This window comes from Chanodichthys erythropterus, chromosome 12 (genome assembly GCF_024489055.1).
Source record: "Chanodichthys erythropterus isolate Z2021 chromosome 12, ASM2448905v1, whole genome shotgun sequence".
Lineage (NCBI taxonomy): Eukaryota > Metazoa > Chordata > Actinopteri > Cypriniformes > Xenocyprididae > Chanodichthys > Chanodichthys erythropterus.
Genome location: NC_090232.1, coordinates 20,671,854 through 20,695,824, shown reverse-complemented (window position 1 = coordinate 20,695,824; position 23,971 = coordinate 20,671,854). Strand labels below are relative to the sequence as shown.

General features: G+C 36.9%; 1 protein-coding gene across 2 annotated transcripts in view; it reads right to left on the bottom strand.

Moving 5' to 3' along the window:
- The window catches only part of fhip1aa (FHF complex subunit HOOK interacting protein 1Aa), a 40,699-nt gene that overhangs the window by 13,387 nt on the left and 3,341 nt on the right, over positions 1–23,971 (bottom strand). Inside the window, exons 1-4 of one of the 2 annotated variants that reach the window (XM_067403016.1) lie at positions 16,489–16,717; positions 5,406–5,533; positions 3,146–3,361; positions 1,177–1,869 (exon numbers count right to left, since the gene is read on the bottom strand). In XM_067403016.1, the coding sequence (XP_067259117.1) occupies positions 1,177–1,869; positions 3,146–3,250 (798 nt within the window). In that variant the 5' untranslated portion in view covers positions 3,251–3,361; positions 5,406–5,533; positions 16,489–16,717. Of the gene's footprint in view, positions 1–1,176; positions 1,870–3,145; positions 3,362–5,405; positions 5,534–16,488; positions 16,718–23,971 lie in introns of those variants that run through there. The other variant, XM_067403017.1, reaches the window with a different exon arrangement.

Here is a 23,971-nt window from a genome sequence, read left to right as displayed (position 1 = left end):
TAAATGTAATAACTTTGCTTTTCATTTACTACTTCAAGCCCACTTTAAGTGCTTCAATACCACAGCAAAAACTACTAGCCTAGCCTTTAATAATCAAACATAGATGAGAAATATAAATTAATCTTTTTTAAAGCGGTGTTTTGTTGTTTGATTAACATTAATGATGTAAACAGCAGCAGGTATTTATAGGCTGCTATCACTTTAAGACCAAAAGAACGGATCCAATATAATGATACACATCCTAATTCTTTCTCAACTGTTTACATTCTCTTAAGACATAACCAACTGTGTTTACGAGAATACTAGCCAAGACGGGTATTCTGTGTATATGTGTCCATTCAAGCAAAAGGAGACACGAAAGAGGAGTCAATTTGAAATGCGTCTCTCTCTCTCTCTGTGGCTGGGAGCACAGATAACAGCATTCTCTTTCACTTCTTGTGCTCGAATCGTTTAAAATTGCTTGAATGTGTAAATTGGCTGACTAGCAGTATATTGTAATATTTTGCTTGACCTGCACTTCACAACAACCTTGTTTTTGCAATGACTTTCAGCATGTTTTTTACAATGTCTGACATGTTTACATTTTACGTGTTGTCAAAAAGTCACATAGGCTGAAAATATATGCAAAACCCAATCAGAGGATTTCAAACCACATATGAATGTAACTTGAAAAATAGATTTGTAAAAGTATTTTATGAGATATTTTTTGTCATTCATATGCTTGAATTTCAATTGTATATCCACAACAATAGAATTCGGATTGACAGTCTGAACAAGGCTTTAATTTGAAAAAAAAAAAAAAAAAAAAAAAAAAAAAAATGGAATATGGAATGTGGAATTTTATCTCTTCCATGCGATAGGATCCACCTACAATTGAAGGCTTTAATTACACTGAGATTCAATACAGTATTTTGAACAAGTGAAATGGAAATGCAAGCCAAATGGAAATTCCTTTTTATGCACTCAACACTTCAGAAAGCAGCAGGGTCCCTAAAGACTATTTAATTAAATGGTAATTTGGGCAATGCACAGCATTAAATAAAGTAAGCCCAGCTCAGCAGTAATTTGGATTCTGTCCAGAAGTGCTCACGATTATCCAAGTAGCTTAAAGAGAGAAGACGACAAATAGAGAAAGAATATAAATAAAGAGGAAGACCTACAACAATAGACTCATACCGGACAGAAATAGGTGTTCTCTGCGATGTGTTTGGCCACAACATGGTTCTCAGCAGAGAGAGCCATGATTAGCAGAAGCGCATCCCTGGCCTGCTGTCCGACTGATCCTTCCCTGTGTATGAAAGGGATGAGTAGAGAGAAGATGAGGAAGTTAGCAGCTCCTTGGTCCTCACTTGTATGGAAAAACAGTTCCAGGACTGATGGGTCTTTAGCTAGGACACAGCACAGCTGGTTCAAAAGCAGCACAAGTTCAGTCTCCACAGTGGAAGAGCTCAGACCCGAAGGGGAGCCAGAACAGGACGACAGGAGCATCATCAAGGGCTTCAATACAGGTTTATGATGAAGTAATGGCTGCCTGGCTTGTCCGATCAGCATCTCGTACATTTTCAGTTGCTCTATTTTCATATCATCTGTGAATTCTCGCCTCAGGCTCCAGATAAACAGTCTCTCCAACACGTTCTCCATCACCACAAACTCCAGGATGGGCCCCATGGCTCCATTTTGACCACACTCCTCCTCCATGAGGAGGAAGAGCATGTGCTCTACATAGTTCTGCACAGCACTGGCCTCATCGCCAGGGATTGGGCCAAAACGGAAGCTGCCGATTCCTCCACCCCCACCAAGACCGTGACCTCCACCCAGCCCAGCAGCATTACTGCGCAGCGGGTCATGCTTCTCTAGAATCTTCACCACCTGAGAAAATGTCAAGAGATCAGAGGTCGTTCAAGCTGGAGAGAGCAGTTTTGAAATTTTAACACGCTATAATAAATTACAAGAAGTTCTCTCTTTACAATATCACCCAAAGTGTTCTTAAAAAAATATATATATTATATATATGAAGAGTTATTATTATAGTTAATAGTTATTATTTATACTAGAATATTTTATCCAAATCGAATCAGAAGTAGGTGAACTCTAATCCAGATCAACTGAAACAATGAGCCCTCTGTCCTTGTGATGATGTATTACCATTGCGACAAAACTCCCAGTCAGGTGTATCAGACTGAGATTTAGTTATTTACAGAGCAAAGGAACAACCTGAAGGCTCCAGGAAGAGGAAGTGCAAGCAAGGGCAAATGGCAATGCTCTTAACAATGTGCATCATTCATCAATGTAAAGTAAGCAGGAAGAGGTGAAAGAGTGAAAGTGTTAACTAATGCAGCCGAGAACTAAAATATTCAAATGATTTAATATGCTGTTACCAAACATACTAGTTTGCTTTCAGAAAACCACCCTAATTTCTGTCTTCAGAGTTTCTCTAATGGCCTGAACTTGTATTTTCTACCCAAACAATGCCTCCTATGTTCTGGAGCATTCTGCTGAATCAACAGGAGAGGTCAGGAGCATTATTCACAGTGTAGCATCACAACAGGATAGCCTGTTCTAAGATCAGTTCAGGATTTTATAAGCTTACAAAACAATCCAGTTTACTTTACTTATTTTAATTATCTTAAATGTAGTATTTCATTATATACCAAAAAAAAAAAAAAAAAAAAACATTTAAAAGAAAATAATTTATTTTTAATTTTGTTATTTTATCATGAAGCTGCAACTCATAAAAGTAAATAAAATAAAACTTTTATAATATTTTGTTTGTACACCAGAGGTGGGACAACACACTTAAACAAATAAATTGTGTATACACAATTCATCTAATTATATGCAAAGCAAAACTAGCAAGCAGGTTGTATAGCAGGTTAGTAACAGATATTTTCTTTCTGACAGTTATATTTTGTATAAAACAATCTTTCCAATACAAAACTTAAGAGATCTTTAGCTAAATATATTAAGAAAATATGCAACTTTCATATGGAGGTCACCACAATGACCATCGTCTATTTTGTTATGTTTTTTTACTTTGCCACCAATAGCATCATGTGTGCATAAAACAGAAGAGAAATGGCATTGCATAGTTGAAAAGAGTGTTGTTTATATTTATGAAGAGCACACGAGGAAAGATATTACGTACCTGCGCCCAGTGGTTTTTGAATACGATCATGCATGTTTCAGGGTCCACTCCTTTCAGGACCAGCGACTGGCCACCTCGGTTCCCATCGGCAACCATGGATGTCATTGTTGTGCCCTCACAGCAGGACTAAACCATCATGTTCAGGTTGAAGGGTGGAGTTGATGCCAATATCAACCTAATGTGGACAGCTGCACGGTAGCATTAGACACTGATCACCTGCAGATAAATAAAAAAAGCCAGATTAAAAATGTATTAAGTGAACAGTTTAAATAAACCTGAAACTGAAAAATAATAAATAATAAAATATAAAATAAATAATATTAAATAAATATGTATTTATTTAATAAATGCATAAATAAATGCATGAATGCATGAATGCATGAATGAATGAATGAACTTACATAGTTTAATTCATTAAATCAATACTTGGAGTTCCGACGGGAAGAAATACTGGCACAGCACAAACCAAACAAACACTAACAGTAACATCAGAAAACCATTTGGTTGCAGTCTGTTTTGAATGCATCGCTGTCAGTAGATGTCTTAGCAACAGCATTGTGTCATCTTTAGAAAATCAAAGCCTTCCAAGAGGGATTTGCTGGGATAATGTGCCTGCCTAAACATAAGAGGGACTTCTTTTTGAAAGTGAATAAATGAACTTAGCTGCCATCCCTATAGATGCTAATAACAGCATGTGGATGTGAGCTCTGTGTGTTATGCAATATCATACATGTTACGGGTTATGCAATGCTTCCTAAAAAAAGAAATGCAGCAGTACCGCATAGCTTTCTCTCTACTGTATATGCCAAGCTATTAAATCAATAAGCAGACCCACAGCCTTAAGCATTTAGATAACAGCTATTGGCCTACACCAAATGCATGTGCAAGTGCCAGTGATTATAGATGGACACAAAGATAATCTTTGTCTGTAGTAAAAAAAAAAAAAAAAAAAAAAATGCATGTGGGGAGTATTATCTATACTTTCAATAGAGTGTGTGTGTGTGTGTTTGTTTGTGATTTATGAGGACACAAATCTGTATAATGACATGGGTATTACACTGGTATTACCGACGTAAACATGAAATATGAGGACATTTCATGAGTCCTCATATTTAAAATAGCTTTAAAAACATACTAAACAATGTTTTATTAAAAATGTAAAAATGCAGAATGTTTCTGTGATGGGTAGGGGTAGTGTAGGGGGATAGAATGTACAGTTTATATAGTATAAAAACCATTACGCCTATGGAATGTCCTCACTTTGATAGCAAAAAAGTAAGTGTGTGTGTGTGTTTGTGTGTTTGTGTGTTTGTGTGTTTGTGTGTGTGTGTGTGTGTGTGTGTGTGTGTGTGTGTGTGTGTGTGCGCGTGTGCGCGTGTGTGCGTGTGTCAAAGGCATAAACAATAGCATTCTCCACAATCCATGTCATCTAGAGTTCTTCCTAACTAAAGAAAGATCACACCTCCAGGAATGCAGAGTAAAATCATAAAAAAAAATTGGTTGTATTATTGCATGCTCTGGGCATTCTCTCAAACTTCATGAGATGCATGCTGGGATGCCATTGAAACGTATAACATTCGTTAAACGTTCCCATGTAGGATGGCCACGTTTGCCTGTTTTTCCTATACAGTCAGTAAAACTAAAGTAAAGTAATTATTTGAAATTAAAAAAAAAGTTACTTTTATAAAGTCATAGGTAGGTACAAACGGTCTACAAATTTTTTTTAATTATTATTATTATTAAAATTATTATGTATTTTAACTTGATTGAAGCCTTTAGATTTGAGATCGAACAAAAAACATTTTTATGAAGAGACCATATAAAGTTTTTTTTCCCCCCTCTAATAAATAAATAAATAAAATAATGATGCAATGCTAAATAAAACACTATATTAAAACATAACATGGATATTTTATTCTCATTATTCTTCTTATTAACAATGGTCAAACTTATCAGTCTCTCTACACATTATATTAACGTTTAAGAATTGTTCTCCATCTCAGCATCAGCATGTGTACACCTCTACAAGCAGCACACTAAATCGAATTTGCCATGTAAATCTTCACACAACACTAACTAGCCAATCAGTAAACAGCCTGAATTAGAACCAGAATCAGCACAGAAAGCTCAATCTGAAACAAATGTGACAGAAATAGGCAGAGATATACGTTTTTTGGTTACACTTGGGGTTGTCAACTCTCACTAATGCACAGAAACCCAGAGGGGAGAGAGTCAGTATGGATTATGAATTTCCACCTACCTCTGTCAAACTGCTGCTGAAAGCTGCTGCTGGGGACAAGTATTTCTTAAGGCATAAAACATCCACATCTTCAGAGGGTTCAGGAGCTCTTCTGAGACATGTAGATTGAGATCTTGTCAAAGGGGGCTCTGAAAAGATGAACAAAATGGGAAGAACAGCTTAGCTGTGCTAGTTAGAGCAGTGTGAGTGAGACGAGCAGGGCCAGGAAATTACTAGATGGAACAGAGCAGTGACAAAGAGCTTTAGAATGGTACTGCAGAAGAGCGGGAATGAGAATGAGGAAGACACGAGAGAAGAGGAGGTGGGAATTCAGAAATGTAGAGAGGGGGAGAAGGGGATAGAGGGAACTAGCGTCTGTGAAAACCTCCAAAGTGCAACTGCATAAAATTGGACATAAAAATAGTCTTTAATTCCATTCAATAAATGGACAGACACAAAGAGCATGAAAATACGGATCCCATGAGCCACTGCGGCTTGAGGAGATATGGTTAAACTGCTGGGATATGCTGTCTATATTAGAATTAATTCTGAATGATCAAGCAACACTGTGACCCTCTGATATTTAGAAATGGCTGCTGAAATCTTTTTCCATCACAGGAATAAATTAAATCTGATTTATTCAAATTTGGTCAGTCTAATCAAATGGCCTTTGCGGTGATAAATTGCAATGCTTTTGAGTCTTTGTTGAACAGTGTGTCCTTGTAGATATAAGGATACATGGCAAAACAAACATACAAGTTTGGACTGCCCTGCTCCAAGATAAGAGACACCAAAATGTGCAGTGTTGGGGGTACTCCAGGACCAGGAACCAATAAATGCAGATTTGGTGAGCATAAGGGCCCGTTTACACCTGGTCACTTCATGCGTTTTCTCTGATCGAATAGCTATATGATCGTGAAAAGATCCGATCTCTCATACCACTTCAGGAGGTGGTCTGGGATGCAATCCAGTCAAAACTGAACAAGTCTAAATGCATCTGGGTTGTTCAAACCACATATGTAAATTTTACTAAGGCGCGTTATATTTCCAACACATGCTCTAAATGGTAACAATTCAGTTACGTAATGCATTCTAGTAGACCCAATAAACAAAATTATGAACCTGTAAATTAGGATGATAGGTGCCCTTTAAAGTAGTTAAAAAGAATAAATGGATAGCAAACCAAACAAATTTTATACCTTCTTATAAAAAAATTATCATTTCTACTTAGCAATGTAGTCATTAATAAAAAAACAGCCTTGTTATGTCTAAAGTTCAAATTTGTTGTAGATTATTATACATGATATTATGATGCCATTGGAGGTTTCCTCACATGAAAAAAAACACTGTCACTTAAATCATTGACTGGGTATCAAGGCAACCATCTTCAGTTTCAGAGACATACTGCAGCTGTGCATCAATGCACAAACAATGTACCAGTGTGTGAATGTAGACAAGTGCTTCTACTGTTAAGCATATGAACCTAGCTAGTAACTAATCGGAAGCATTAAGCCACATGCTTGACCTTTACAGACTGATCAAGTTGATTAGACAAATCACATTCAGGTATGTTGTCAAAATTCTACAAGTAAATTGAGCTTCAGATAAAACTTGCTCATTTATTGCAATAAAGGCAGCTTACTTGCCATTTCTCAAAGTAATGCCTGGTTTAAAAAAAATAAAAAAATAAAAAATAATAATAATAATAATAATAATAATTCAGAGGAGGTCCAGATGCAGTACGCTCACAGGAAATGACCAGGATAATCACTCCGTTATCAGAAAAACGAGTCCCAAATTGCACATACACTCATTAATCAGTGTGAGAGAGGGGTGGACAGAAAAAAACCTCTGGAGAGGAAACTACACTGGATTCTCGATCTTGTTCTACTTCTTCAAAGAGATCAGAGGAGATACTGCGACAAAACTGGGACATAGGCACTCTACAGACATTAGGAAATGACTTTTCTGACTGAGCAGCACAGATGTCTTATCTTAGTAATGGTCTAACGTGTGGGTGTATGAGAATGAAGTCACTCATGAGGAGCACACAGGATCTGTGTTTACCTCAGATTAACAGCACTTATCCAATTAAGGTCATTTAGTTAATTATGTTAATTCGATACTTCCCACTTCCTGAGAAATTACAAACCACAGAAAAGAATATTTAAGGTAAATATATAATACAGAAAGATATAATCTCATGACACATCTCCATTTTTGCCTGCGTAGGACTGAGAAACTGATTTTTATCTGAGCAGCAATGCTTGTCACATGCTATAAAGCAGGTCTGAAATGACATCACACTTTAAATGTTATCATGCCACACCACTGAAAAACAGGTTCCATGTTTGTAGTCACACCAAAACTCACAGGACCTCATAAGAGCACCTGTTCCCATGTGGGGGAAAAAAAAAGAAAAAGAAAAAATTCAAACGTTTTCAGTTTTACAACAGAGTTCCTTTTTCTTTTCTTTTTTTCATCATCACTTTTAAAGGTCATCACTTTAAAAAGTAATGTGATACTGGTCAGGGCTGGACTATTTGTTTGGAGTCCCTTTGTGATTGACTCTCCTATGAGAATGGGTTGGGTTTCACGCCCTGCAGGCCGAAAGGAGTGTCCTTGGAGCTTTTCATGCTGAAGACAGACAGTCCCACCCTAACACAAGGCTGTCGTAACTTGTGTTGGAGGTTGTTCTATGCGCATTCATCCACTAGCACTTGCCTAACACATTCCACACCATTTGTTCAACTGCCATATGTCAGATCAGTAGCTCAGAACATTCATTTGAAGCAAGGTTGAAATGAGGTCGGTTAAATTAACAGCAACATGTCTCAGAAAACCTCATTAAGATATATGATGACTTTTACAAGTCATTGAATTTTGGCTTTAGGGTTAAATAATCAAATGGAACAAGAAAACATACAGTGTAAAAAAATATACTTAATTATATTCTATAAAAGTGTAGTTTTAGTGTATTAAAACACTAAAACCTAAAATTACTCATTTTAAATGCTACATGCAAATTAAGCGTTACAAAATTATTAATGTACAGTGTGAAAATGGGTATTCATTAAGAACCATTTCAAACCATTTTCATTTTAAACCATTTTCACAAACAAGGACAGCTTTGTCAAGATTTAGCTCATTTCTGGGTACAATTTTTTTTCCTACACACACCATGTTGGGTTTTTATGTTTTATGAGGACTCTACAGATATAAATGTTTTTATACTGTATAAACTGATTGTAAAATTTAAAAATTAGTATGCTTTATTAACCATTTTCCTCATGGGGAATGAAATTTTGTCCCCACAATGTCAAAAATCTTTTATTAGGCAAAAGATTTTTTCTAAGTTTTACTATCCTTTGGGGATTTTTTTGGGATCCCACAACATAGAATACTTAAAACAATCCACACACACATACTTGTATGTGTGGTTTACGGGGACTCTGCATAGATGTAACGTTTTTATACTGTACAAACTATATATTCTATCCCCCTACCCCTAAACCTAACCATCACAGAAAACTATCTGCATTGTAACCATGCAGTGTAACCATGTAACCATATAACCATGTAAACATAAACCATGTTTACATTATTTGTAATACCCATGCATTATACACATTTGTGTCCAAATAATGCAATGTATACAAGAACGAACACACACACACACACACAGAGACACAACTAAAGCCACTTTTTGTATCTATTCAAAGATTTACATATCAGCTGCCACAGTAATAACTTTCAGTTATTAATTTCTCTAAATATTGAGCATAATTAATTAGCTCTTGCAATTCATTTGACTAAATGTTTAAACAGACTGGTAGACCTAGGCATGAACATTTCAGAGAAAAAAAAAAAGGAAATAAAACCTCTAAAACAAAATAAAGTAAATCTATAAATAAAAATGACCAGCATCACAAAATTACCACATTACCAAAAAACAGTAGGGGAGTGATGAGAACGTGCCACGAGATCTCACGAGATCTGTAACGAGATTTCTTGTTGAGGTGAAAAGCTGCCTCGTGATTTTGCCATGACGGGTGAAATTAGGATTACGTTTACACTCCATTGTAATTTTTATAGAAATAAAAACCATTAAATTCAGTTGGATAACAGTCGCTTCAATTCCATCCAGCTCATCCAACACAAGCTGCAGAGTTGTACGTAGTGCAGCAGGAATCAAAGTTCATGTGATCATGTGATGAGAGTAAGTGACGAGATGACTGACAAGACCATGGCGGAGGATTCTTTGCACAACAGGGCCCAAGCTTCAAATCGCCATTTCAATACCCCGCATTTTGAAAGCAGCTCCCTGATGCAAGCAAATATATCCTAATATGAAATCTATCTTAGGCTAGGCTATGTAGTTGTAACCATCTCTTAGCTCTGTATCATGCTTGAAGAATTTGGTCTCTATTCGCACTTTGTATATTGAGAGAGTGCTTTGATTATGGTTGCACTTAATAAGACTAAGAGAAAACTGTGTTATTAATTTTTATTTGTACTGTATTGTGGAAAGGAGTTCAGTTAGGATGTCAAGAGATGTAGAAGCTCATAAATCATGTACAGTTCAAAAATCTGAAGAAACTCATATGAAATCATATAGGAGAGAAGCCAGTCACTTGAGTTTGTGGCAAAACCTTTTACAGTGCTTGAGTATTGTTGTCTTTTACTGCATTTGATAATCCATACTCAGAAAGTAGAACTGAAATGATATTCATTACAAGATTATTAGTTAAAACATCTCAAATGCACCTGAAGACTGTTTTTCTAGTTATGCATTTCAGCTTTCAGGATTTCTTAAAAATAAGGTGTAAAAATCGGGTCTCGTCTTGTGAGCTAACTGTCTCGTCACACCCCTAATAGACAGTAATGCATGGTTTTTGATCTCATAATTTTCATGATGGGAACACCTGGCCCTCTCTCTCTCTCTCACACACACACACACACACACACAGTAAGGCACGTACACATGAAGGATGCCCAAGGAAATCAAAGCAGGGACATTTGTCATGATCAAGCGCTGTCTGAAGACACACAAGGGAATTTACCAGGAGTCCTGCATGGTGCCCATGGCGACTGGGTGACGTGAGGGCTATTACAGTGACAGAGTCTACTGAAAAATTTACAATGGATGCAATGAGACAACTACAACCTCAGGTACTGATACCGGCTCAGGTCCTGAAAGTAAACCCACAACATGAAAACACATTTGAAAACAAAAGCTACATCTGCACATGCAATCATAAAAGGACAGCAATCTTTAAATGAATTGTTTAGATATTGATGTCCAAAGGCTACCAAATGCTGCAGCAGATAACCAGAACCCTTATCATAATTTTATGGCCTGTGACGTTACACGCCTCTTCAGTAATGTTTTACTGAATGCACGTGAGATGCAAACCTGTGTTTATACAATACAGTCTGTTACCTAGCCAAAGTTCAAAGCACCTGATCTGCATAAATATTAACACAACACCTGTCTAAATCCCCTGATTGGTGGGAACTGCACAGGCCTAGAAGTAACTTGGGACCAGTAACTATGGAGACATTCGCAACCCGAGTGTTACATGCAAACAGTGAAGTGGGTTGGAGAGACAACGACTTTACATAATGCAAGAACCCATGCAAATATGGCATATTTGCATGTTTTCATACCAAAACATGGATTGTGTTCATCTTCTGTTTACAGACTGTAACTGTGTGTCCACGCCACAAGTAGTAAAGAAAATCTTACACTACAATCCTGACAAAACACACACAGAGAAACGGATAATCTATGACACCAAGCAAGGCAATGTAATCCTTCCCACAGAAGAAAGCTTTTCAAAAGCAAAGGATTTTATGGAGCTGCCTGTTACACTGAGATAAAATAAAACTATGATGGCCCCATTAAGTCAAACAAAGGAACAGCAGTCAGGTGTTTGCCTTTTGCGATAAAGTACACCATTGTGTGAGAAATTCTGCTGGTTTAAAGGTGCTCTCACTATTTAAAAGCAGTTTTATGCTACATGGAGTGAGTTGCACTCTCATTGGAGCCACCATTAAAATTTACAATTCTTTTTTATGGAATATTACAGTATTATTTTAAATGATTAGCCTAATCCATGCATATTATTTTATTTAATTCATGTGCCCTTGTAACCATTAATCAAAATAACTTCCCCTCCATCTTGCAACAATATCTCTTCTCTGATATGTTTATTGGCATGAGGGCAGGACAACCTGTCAATCACTTGAGATCACAGCAATTAGCGAACAACAATGATCCAATCAATTCGCAGTGAACTAAAGTTCTGCACTACATATTTTTCTTGCCGTTTTACTCGGATTTACATCACAACTTCCATTTCATGCTGACTTTAAGATCACATGACCAGCTGTGATGCAATTGACTGGGCTACTATTTAACTATTACTCAATACACACTAAAAAAAATGCTTGGCAGCTCCGGCGCGAGAACCAGCAACGTTACGGTGGAAAGGGGATAACAGAGACTGGTTGATTACACTTCAATTACTTTTAAATGTTTGCTAAACAGGTTTAAATGTAGGAAATATTGTATACATGTTAAAATGGTATAAAATGCTGTATTAAGAACTACTCAAAAAAAAAAAAACAGTTATGTAAGTGGTTGTGTGGAGTATTTTACAAAAGTTTAGATGATTTAAGTTAATCTGTAAGTACTAATTCAAGTATGAAGTTAAAAAAGAGCTAGTTTACAGTAAAAAAAAAATAAAAATAAAAATAAAAAATTGATTATGGTTGGTTAAATAAACCACCCAACTTGCAGAACACGTTCTGTCCTATAGTTACTAGGGATGCACCTGCACTTGTGTACTCATACTCATTAAAATGCTCTGATGCCAACAACCAATATCACGCAGCGTGTACAATACAGTGCTTGTGGCAATGAAACACCAACAACAGAGCAAATAGAGAGCAGAATGGATATATCAGGAAGGATGTTTTTGAAGTAAATGTATCAAATTAATAGAATGTTAAACAGATTAAATATTTACGCCTAATGTATACAGCTGCTGTGCTTGAGTTAATAAGCGAAACACATGGAGTGGATTAAGCATGCAGCGGCACAGACGCGCAAGCTTGTCAAGTGCACATCCCTTTTTGGTGGTTCCCTACATTATTACAGGAAGGCAGTAAAGTAATCACATTTTCAAGACGCGCCCAGAAAACTACCTCTCAAGAGTGTAAAGGCAAGCATTCTTATGAAAAGCTATCTCGCGATATCATCATGATGGAGTTGAATTTATTGCAAAACCAAAAAACAGTGTTTGCATTATATTGTTCTGTCTTTTACTGCATACAATAATTCATACTCAGAAAGTAGAACTGATGTGACATTCATTACAACCCAGGTGAAAAAAAAAGTTAATTTCTATAATGTACTTAAAGTGCTCTATTTTCACGCACTTATTTTGTACTTTATACTAAAAATTCTTCTTTAGTACTTCTTAAGATAATCTTAAGAATATCTAAGTGTACTCAACTGTTTCATTTTGAGACACCTTGAAATATGAACTAAAATGTGCATTTAATATACCATCTTCTTTAAAAAAAATGTATTTAGTTACCACTTGAACCCATAGTGTACTAAATACATTTTTAATAAAATAAATTTCATGGTGTCTCAAAATAGCACAGTTGAGTACACTTAGATGTTATTAAGATTATCTTAAGAAGTACTAAAGAAGAATTTTTAGTGTATGAAGTACAAAATTAGTGTGCAAAAAGAGTATTTTAAGTACTTTTTTTCACCTGGGAAGATGATTCGTTTAAAACTGTCAGGATTCCTCGATCAATTTTGAGTGCTCAGTTTAAAAAAAAAAATCGTCAATTGCAATTGTCGATTAACCAGCAAAAAACACAAAGTGGCACATTCCACGAATGAGAATCCATTAACCGCATTAATAGACCACTTTCTACTGGATGCATATATTAAAACCATTTAAAAATCATAATATAGCATAGTGCTATTGTGAAATCACAAAGGTTGTAATTCAGTTAAATAAAAATATGTGCTGCAGGTTTCAGACTGAAGCGTGACTCTTTATTTACAAGCATGCAGATTACTCATTTCTTCCAGTGTTTCAGAGCAGCTCTGTTCACAGTAAATGCTGCTCTACATCAACTCAGTCTGTGCATGTGCAGTTTGGTTTTCTAATAACGTCCATTATGGAAAGCATATAAAGTCTGACGTGCTTTGCGTTTTATAGCGTTATCATTTACATGTGTGGAGCCCAGCAGCTTGGTTATCAAACTAAATCTATGCATATGCTGAAACATGTAACATGCGCCATTTCACCAGATTCATAAAGAAATGGCCAAATATTACAGATTAAGTGACCATTTGAATGAAAGGGTTAGTTCACCCAAAAATGTCAATAATTACTCACCCTCATGTCGTTTCACACCCGTAAGACCTTCATTTATCTTCGGAACACAAATGAAGAGATTTTTCATGAAATCCGATGCCTCAGTGAGGCCTGCACTGCCAGCAAGACAATTAACACTTTCAAATGCCCAGAAAGCTACTAAAGACGTATTTAAAACAGTTCATGTGACTACAGTGATACAGCCTTAAATGTTATGAAGCGACAAGAATACTTTTTGTGCACCAAAAATAAATAAATAAATAAATAACGACTTTATTCAACAATAAATAATATACTGTAAAAACAATGCATTCTGGGTAATATATGTCATTTTCGAGAAAGTAGCCTATAGGTTATTATTAATATTACCCAGAATTCATTTACGGTATATTACTGTTTTAATACTGTTTTTGTTTTACTGTGTACATTTTTTTTTTTACAAGTTTTTTTTTTGTTCTTTTAAAGAGTCAGGCAAAAAGGAGAATAAGCATGTAATTTGAGAAAAAAGACAAAAAAGAAAGTTTCAATATGAAGCCACAGTAGTTGATAAATTTCATCAGGTGTATATATAAAGTTCATATAGGACAAAAAAGAAAAAAAAGGTTTACTGAATGCATCTTTGAAATGATTATTGGTCTTAGAGTTAAACTTAGGGAAAAAACATCTGTATCACGCCAGTACTGCAGCAACAAAACTCTATTTGAGTTCAGGATGTGTAAATGAGTGCCAAACTAGTAATTAAATTATCTTTTGAAAATGCCTGAGGAAACAACATAAACACTGTCCTGACAAAATCCTCATATAACAGGCCCGCTCATCATTGTTGGCTTGCTACTAGCAATAATCATGTGTGGGAGGTTTACATGAACTGTACCAAATGAGCAAAGTCTGTTTGTGCAGGTTTCAAAGGGGAAGGGCAAACAAAATGAGACAGATCCTAAAAAATGATAGAAAGAAGGAGGAATGTTTGCACACAGAAAACCCTTATGGCATGGTTTGTCTCACAAAGCAAAAGAGAGCACGCTTGCTCCAATTACATGAGTCAGATCAAACGCAGAGATGAGAGAGACACAGAGGGCTTTTTGAAGTCTGAACGCTCTTTTCAGTCCCATTGAGACATTTTTTCCTGTAAGCATTCAGCGCCACTCTTTCACCAGGAGCCTCTGATGATTCAGTCTGAGTAAACAAGATTTATGAACAATATTATAAACCAGAAATGAGTGAAATTACTGGAGGCAGGGATTAAAAAAAAATGTTTGCCCAACATCGTGACATTCATAGTTCAAGTGATGTAATAATCTGTCACTATTCTCCCAGCATTCCCTAGAGAGTCTAATGTCACAGCTATGCAGCACTGAAGGTTAGTGTGTGTGTGTGTTAATCTACAGCACAAGACAAGGCTGAAGGACAGGGGCACGCAGAGGGGAGGAGCTACAGCTGGAATTGTATATTGAAGTTTAGAAACAAGAAGCTGTTAATCTGTCTTCTACGGTAAATTCACATAAAAGTAGCACAAAATCAACCTGAAGTGTTTCTCCTTTCAAAAACCAGACAACATATTACATTCAGCTTGGCAGCTGCTGGAATGCATCATGGACAAGCTTTGTAATGACGCATTTCAGAGTTATGAAGGCTATCTATGACAGGCAACTGTGGGGATGATAGCATACATCATGTTTCCCAACCCTGTTCCTGGAGGCACACCAACACTGCACATTTTAGGATGTCTCCTTTATCTGACCCATATATTTCTGGTCTTGGGAGTCTCTAATAACAATCTGATCAGGTGATTCAGGTGTGTTTGATTAGGAAGAGTTCAAAAAAGGTGTTGGTGTGCCTCCAGGAACAGGGTTGGGCATATGTGACGACTAAACAGTATTTTTTGCTGCGGTAAGCACAAATAAAATTACCCGGAAAAACTATTTCAGCTTGGTAAAAACATACAGCCTTTTAGACAAGTCACATGGTTACAATATCAGGTGCAACCAGAAACAAAGCTGTGCGACTTCTTCACTTGTTGCTGAAGAGTAACATCACACAGAGGGACCTTTTCATGTGTACTAACAACCCTCCCTACAGAGTTCTCACGCTTTCAATAAGGGATTTTCTCAGACTCTCCCACTGTTCTGTCATACATATTGGTTTCATACATTCGGACTGTCTCATTATCCAGTATATAAACTAACTAAACTAAACTTTCTTAAAGTGCCAGTCCTAGCATACACACTTCATTACACTTTAAATAAAAATTCTCCATGTGTAAATAGGCGTTTCTTGTATGACTAAATTCAAATGTCAAAATATCAACAAAACACCTCCGCTGCATTTTTCATGTCATGTCAACAAAGACGCCAAACAATTGTTTCAGCACACTACACAAGAGGAATATCTTCAGAATGGACTTATGATGAGCATGTGTATAAATCACGAGTTAATTTATTAACTATGTGGTTATGTAAATAATTAGGGTTTTGTTTTAGTAGTCATGGCTCCATCAAAAGTCCACGCATGTTTTTCCAGTCAACCTAGATCAATCTGTTGATGTTTAGGCTGGAATAGAAACAAGGTAGCCTACATAACTCCGCTTTCGAGCAGAAAATCATAATAACCAGTCAGAATAGGTTTTACAAATCCTAAAACATATAAAAATTAATCAGCACCAACGTGGACAGTATTGTAAAATAACACATACATACTTCGCCTTTAACGTCCAAGCGTTTTTTTTTCTTCGACACCTGACAAAACTTCGACTCCGCAGCTCTGTGTCCCTGTGTCATATTCCTCTGTCGCTGAACCGATCATAATCCCGTCTCTTTTCGCTTTTATATTTCATAATCGTAGCTCAGTTCAAATCGCGGCGTCGGTTCTATTTATTCTGTCAGATCACACTTTAAAGATCAAGAGATCTCTGACGCCACTGCGCTCGCTCGGTCACCTGAGCGTGGATTAGAAAGGTGAGCTCCATCACAAGCCCCGCCCCGACTCTCTAGACCCGACCTGTGATTGGCTGCTGCCTGGGCGATCGCTCACTCTTATTTGAATAATTTATTTTAAACGTCTCTATCAGTGCGTCTTAAAAATAAAATAAAAACATTATATAAGTGCGTGCGTAGAAACATCTTAAGTGATGGCGTATACCCACAAACAGTAATAAAATCTACAAACCTGGGTAAATGTTAAAGATAGGTCTATCTTTTTTTTTTTTTGAATAGGCTATATAATTTCGCCATATAAATAAAATAAGTATAGGCTAATGTCTTAACTTGTTATTCTAACACACTCCTATTTGAAGTTTTAAATATAGAAAATATTCAATGAGCCTACATCAAATTTAGATGAAACATACTCTTCAGTTACTAGGCTATTAGATTGTTCCGTTCTGTAGCAAGTCACACACACACACAGCTACGGCAATACATATTCCCATTCTTTAATGTCATATCTGTCTTTCAACTTAATTAAAGTCAGTGTTGTTATCCTTCTTTGATGTTCAGGCATTGAATGTGGTATGTACTGTCTCGTTTCAGCTTTAATAAACATTTCAAGAAAAAAAAAGCATATAAAATTATTTTGAGTTTATTAAGAACCATAAAATGCTTTTAGTCTTGTCTTATCCATGGGTACCATGTGGGAGTGGAGGGTATAGGTATAAAAAAATTGCTTATACACCGTTGGACCTACCAATGCCTTTGATTAAGTCAGAAGCAAAAAAGGAAAATAAAAACATTATTTAACACTAAAATGGTAAGAGAAATTGAACAGATTTTTTTTATTAGGCTAATATAGTAGCCTATTCAAAAGCAACTGGTAGAGGATCATTACTTACAATAACAGAAAAGAGTCCTATAGCATTGTTATCAGAACAGGACACTCATTATCATTCATTTTACTGTATAGTGTATAGATAAACATAAATCAAGAGAATGTAGGTTTATTGCAATCAAGTAGCGATAGATGAGCATGTTATTACAAGCTATGGGGGAAGTCAGCCTTACATTGCAAAATCTATATAGGCCTATATATATATATATATATATATATATATATATATATATATATATATATATATATATATATATATATATATAGATATATATAGATAGATAGATAGCCTACTTGCGCTGTAAACGCGTCTCAGTTAATATATCTATGTTTTGGAACTCCCTGGGAAGGAATTATGAAGAAAAACAAATGTTATACCCGTGTTCTATAAATCAGGAAGATTGTGTAGCAGTGAGGGGAGAAACGAGGCTTTTCGAAAGGAACACCGCACGCGGACGACATCTGTTGGTCAAAACGTAAATGCGACGACTAACGAGAACAACTCAAACATGCTTGCAAACCTTTTACAAATCAATTGTTTTTATGAAAGTTACACATGGGTGTGTTTATTAAAAAGCTCTAAAAACCGAACCTACACTGTAAAAAAAAAAAAAATTATTATTATTTTAGGATACTAAAGTTAATTTATGTGCTTGTCCAAATTATTTGTCCAGTGTATTTGCATTGATTATTTTTTTTTTTTTTAATTATCTTAACTTTTGGAATAAAAAAAAAAAAAAAAAAAATAATAATAATAATAATAATATATATATATATATATATATATATTATATATATATATATATATATATAAAATATATATATATATATATAATGATTTTTTTACAGTGTACATTGTAAAACTGATCTAGATCAGTTTTACAATGTACCCAAAAAGAAAATTCTGTCATCATTTAAGCACCCTCAAGATGCTCCAAACCTGCCCATCTGTTTAGTTATTCATATTCTTCAAAATATATTATTTTGTGTTCAGAAGAAAGAATCATACAGGTAATTCATACAGGTTTGGAACAACCTGGGGGTGAGTAAATGATGACAGAATTTTCATTTTGGGTGAACTATCCCTTAAACCTCTAAAACCTGTAGCGGCGTGGTACTGTGCCGACAGGGGGCACTGTACGCAAACAAAATAAAATAAGTTATCATTTTAACCACTTGCTTGTCGGGCAAAAGTGTAATTTTAAAGCTTATAAGTTTGGCTTTACAGTGAATATAGGAAATATGAACTACTCTTGACAATTGTTTTTAAATTTGTTTACATAATAGAGGTGCTCTATTTTCATAGCATGAAAAAAACTGATTTAGCTACTTAACAATGTGATCTGTGTTTTTGCCTTCCTGTGTATGGCTATATTCTACCCGTTTTCTTGGATTATATATCATCATGCATATACATTTAAAATTAATAAGAAACAGTCCAAAATTATTTTTTTCTAAAAATGAAAAAAAAATGTATACCTATTTTAACCTTTTTTTATTCAATCCAATATAATACAATATAAATTGAACACAAAGCTTAAAAAATATGTATTTGAACATTTGATTTAACTGAAATAAAAGTTTAGTATTTTTTACTCAAGCATTTCAGAACAAACCTGTTTTTTTTTTATAGAACATAATACACAAAACTCAATTATACCGGATTGAAAAAAATAGAAAAAGCATCACACACTAGCTATAACTGCTCTAAAAAAAAATACAAAATCAAACAAAAAATAAATAAATCAAACAAAAGTTATGGCACAGCTAGCACAAATTTAACAATATTTATCAAAAATGACAAACCTAAAATAATCAAAACTCCAATTCTAAGGATTATTTTTTAAACAAAGCGAAAAATCCTGGGGCAATCACAGATTCATGATTACGGAGCTAATCACAATTTTTTGGTGGGCTGAGTAGATAAAGGGCCTAGTGACACTCCTGGTAACGGCAACATGTGAAAAGTGACGGTACACAGGTAAAGTGAGGGTACAGAAGTGCCGGCACTGTGTACTGATGCTTACTGGCCCACTTTGAGCACTGCTATAAATAAAGGTGACTTGACTTGACTTATGCTGTACAGCTGGACAACATATTCCAGGGCTTCATGAACAAGGTGTTCCGGGAGTACTTCCACTGATTTTTCCTGGTGTATGTTGATAAAATCTTAATTTACTCCAGGAACATGACCAACTCTTATCAGAACGTGGCCCTGGTGCTAGAGCATACTTCCTGTTGTTCCTTAAGGCAGAGAAATGCTCTTTCCATCAGAGCTAAATTCCCTTCCTCAGCTACAACATCAGCCCAGAAGGGATCCAGATGGACGAGGGGAAGGTGGAGGCAGTCACGTCATGGCCACTACCCAAGTCAGATATACAAAGATTTGAAAATTTCTAAGGCCAATTTAATTTGAATCTACAGCTCCATTGCTACTCCACTGACATCCCTAAAGAAAGCCCCTAGTAAATTTTCCTGGAACACCAAAGCTTCCCGAGCCTTTGATCAACTCAAACAAGCTTTTATCACTGCTCCTGTTCTTGTGAACCCAGTTCCTGAATTACCATTTTTAGTGGAAGTTGATGCTTCAACCACCAGAGTAGGAGCTATGCTTTATGAGCGGCAGGGAAACCTCTCCAAACAAAACCATGTACCTTCTTCTCTCAGAAGTTATCTCAGGCGGAGAGAAACAATGACATTGGAAGTCATCAATTATTGGCTATTAAGCTAGTCCTAGAGATATATAGGCACTGGCTTGAAGGGGCTCAACATCCTTTTTTGGTGATCACGATCACAGAAATCTCAAATATCTCCAGTCAGCCAAACGATTAAACACACGGTAGGCCAGAAGGGCACTATTCTTTATACGCTTTAATTTCACTTAAATTTTTTGTAAAAGCAGATGCTTTATCTCACCAATATGCTCCTGAGAACAAAACAGGATCGCCAGTCTGCAGGACAGGCCCGTCGCCAAGAAGGGGCATTAGGGGCAGTGCCCCCCCCAGATGACATATGCAGATGCACAACGTAGTCAATATTGCGTCTTATGTAAGTGACTTACTATGAAATACTGATTTATTGAACTGTCGTGAAATCAGTGTCGCATTTTCAATCTGTCACAGTTCCCTCGTCTCCAGAACTCCATTTCCCATGATCCTCTTGTCTCCTCACCTGCACTCACTTCCCTCGTCATCTCCTCATCGTCACGGATCACCTGCACCTGTTCCTTATCATCATCATCACCTCCTATATAATGGACTCACTCCCTTCACTCCTTGTCTGTCCTAAATGTTATATTGAGTATGTCTGGTGTTTCCTTGCGTTGTTCATTAAAAGACCCATTGTTATTGTGGAGATCCGTATTTGCCTCGTCTTTACACCAGCTACCGTAACACAATCGTGATATAATGTAATCAGGAGGACAGCACTCTTGGTCGTGTGATGTTGCTTAACTGTATCATATGTTATAAATATAAAAACTCAACATTTTTAATTTTTACCACGTGTTAACTGAGTTTCTTTGTGTGTGCTGTTCTCCTTTGTTTCGATTTCTGCTCGAGGTGAGCTGCACAAGCCTCAACAGCGCAAGGCCTACATTATCCACTATTGATCCCCATTTAGACCAAATGTAATAAAATCAGAGTCATTCTCTAGTTTTTGGTGTAGTTTGGTCTAATTAGGATGGACTATCTTGTATTTTGGTGTTAATATAGTCTATTTCATTAATAAACAAATACGGGATATTATTGTTTTGGTGAGTCTGTTTCTTGGATCATAAAAATGTGTGCATGAAAGTATGAAAGTGAAATGCCCCCCCATTCTGTCTGTTCTGGTTATAGCCTTGCCGCAGGAGCGGTTCATGGAGGGGATACTGTCACGAGGGCTCTCCCTCTGCGTCATTCATCTGCTTGTGCTCCCCAGAGTTCTAACAAGCCACACCTAATGCTCCAAAGACTAAGAAAAGCATTACCTGCGAATGCTTTCCTCAGTTATGTTGAATGCATCGGACTTTGTGAATACTTACCTGTGAATAATGACCTTAGTTGTATCCTGTTCTGCCCTTTCTGGTGAAAGCCTTCCCGCTTCAAGTCTGTGCTGTTCCACCCGTTGTTTCTCTCTGGTCCAGTCATCTTGCTCAGTGTGTGCCATCTCCAAATCTTAATTTAATTTACCCACTGGCAAACTTCTTCCACTGCCAGTACCTCAATTACCCTGGTCACACCTAAGGTTTAACTTCATCACAGACTTACTAGTATCCGAAAGGAAATGTCCTAGTTGCTTTTGATAGGTTGTTCAAAGCATGTTGACTGATACCACTGAAACAATTTCCCACCGCTATTGGAAACAGCCAAGCTACTATTTCTTCATGTATTTAGTAATTTTGGATTAACCAAGGATATTGTATCAGATCGTGGCCCCCAGTTCATCTCTCAGGTATGGCGCAACTTCTGACTCTTGGGTGTGACCACAAGTCTTTCATCTGGGTATCATCCGTAGTCTAACGGGCAGTCAGAAAAGAAGGTTCAAGACATTGGTCACTTCCTGAGGACATACTGCTGTGCCAGCCGACACAGCTGGAGCCAGTTTCTACCATGGGCAGAATATGCACAGAACACCCTTTGACAAGCTTCCACTGGTCTCCATTTCAGTGTGTACACAGGGAACCAATGGAGGTTCCAGCTGTGGACCACTGGTTTAAGGAGAGCTAGACGGTGTGGAATGTCACCCATGTCCACCTCAGCAGGACAGTTCGGTACCAGAAGAGCCAGGCCAATACCCAAAGATCAACACTGTAATGACTGAGACACATCAGACACAATTATTTGTTAGTTCACCAATAGTTTTAAGCTCACTCTGGGATTTGACTGTCCCCATCCCCAGAGAAGTTTATTGCACTGAGGAATGTGCTGCCACATTGAGAGCAGAGAAGAGACGCAGGAAATCTGCATCTTCCCTGCATTTTCCACACAGAACACAGACATTACTGCATTAATTTATAGACAGACTATTCTCTACATACGTATTCTCAGGAAATGAGATCCATTATTGCTGTTGTTGTATTGTACCCATTGTATTTACATGCTTTATGATTTTTAAATGTTATGACCTGCAAGGTAACTTCAATTATGCCATGTTTGGTGTCTATGGGTTCGTATCGAGCAGATTTAAATGCTTGTGTATGCGGTATGCCCATACCAGCACAAGACATAAGTATTACAAGAAGCTTTAATAGTTCTTCTTCAAAGCCCAGCCAGTTTAATCTTACTTGGTCATAAATGCCCTGACAAGGGGGTGTGTGTCACCCGGAAATACAACATCTTCATTGGTCTCCATCTTCCTAAGAGGCTGGACTTTGACCAGAGGTTAAAAAACAGTGAACAGTGCCACTCCCGCTCTTCTTCCTTGCTTCTGGACAACCCAACAGGTCTCGTTGCGGCCGGCCTCTCTAGGCCCGGCCCACAAGGCTGGTAGGCCCCTGGCCTACAACACCCAGCCTTGTGCTCATCACCCAACAGACTGGCAACAACTTCAGACGATAACCTCAAGATTTATCCTCAACCTGCAGATTCGACGCTCCTCAGCCTAAAGGCATCTTGCAAGTATCATACATTTTAATGCTAAACAGTGATTTAGTATTAATTTGTAAGACTTACATTTGCTATTGCTAAAAGAAACTGATGAGTCCTCTCCAGAGTGTCTTCGACTTTCCTATAGTTCCTATGTTATTTCCTCTAATAACAGTACCACTTCCGGTTCAACTCTATCATTACTCATTCTGACCTACATATGTGTGTGACCCTTTGTGTATGTTGTGTTATGTTATGTTATGTTATGTTATGTTATGTTATGTTATGTTATGTTATGTTATGTTATGTTATGTTATGTTATGTGTTTGCTAGTTTAGTTATGTGTTTGTGAGTTAGTTAATAAAGATTGTGCTCAATACATGTTTGGTTCTGACTCCATCTGCTAATGAATTGCTTCTTAAGTGAAGAAGATCTGGCTCTCAACCAGTATCCATCTCCCCTGTAAAAAGCTACGTCCAAGATTTAATGGTGCATTTACCATTGTCAAACAGATTAATCCAGTGACTCAACAACTTAAGATTCCTAGAAATAACTGTTCACCCCAGTTTTCATGTGTCCCGTATATTGTCCATGACATCCTGGACTCCCGACATTGAGGAGGGCGCTTAGAGTATCTGGTAGACTGGGAGGGTTGCGACCCCAAGGAAAGGTCTTCGGTAGCAACTAGCAAGTTATGACATCCTCGATCCCCCCTTATTCACCAGATTCCATGCTGCACATTCCAACTGTCCGGCACTAGATGCAGACCTAGATGTCAGGATTTCCGGTC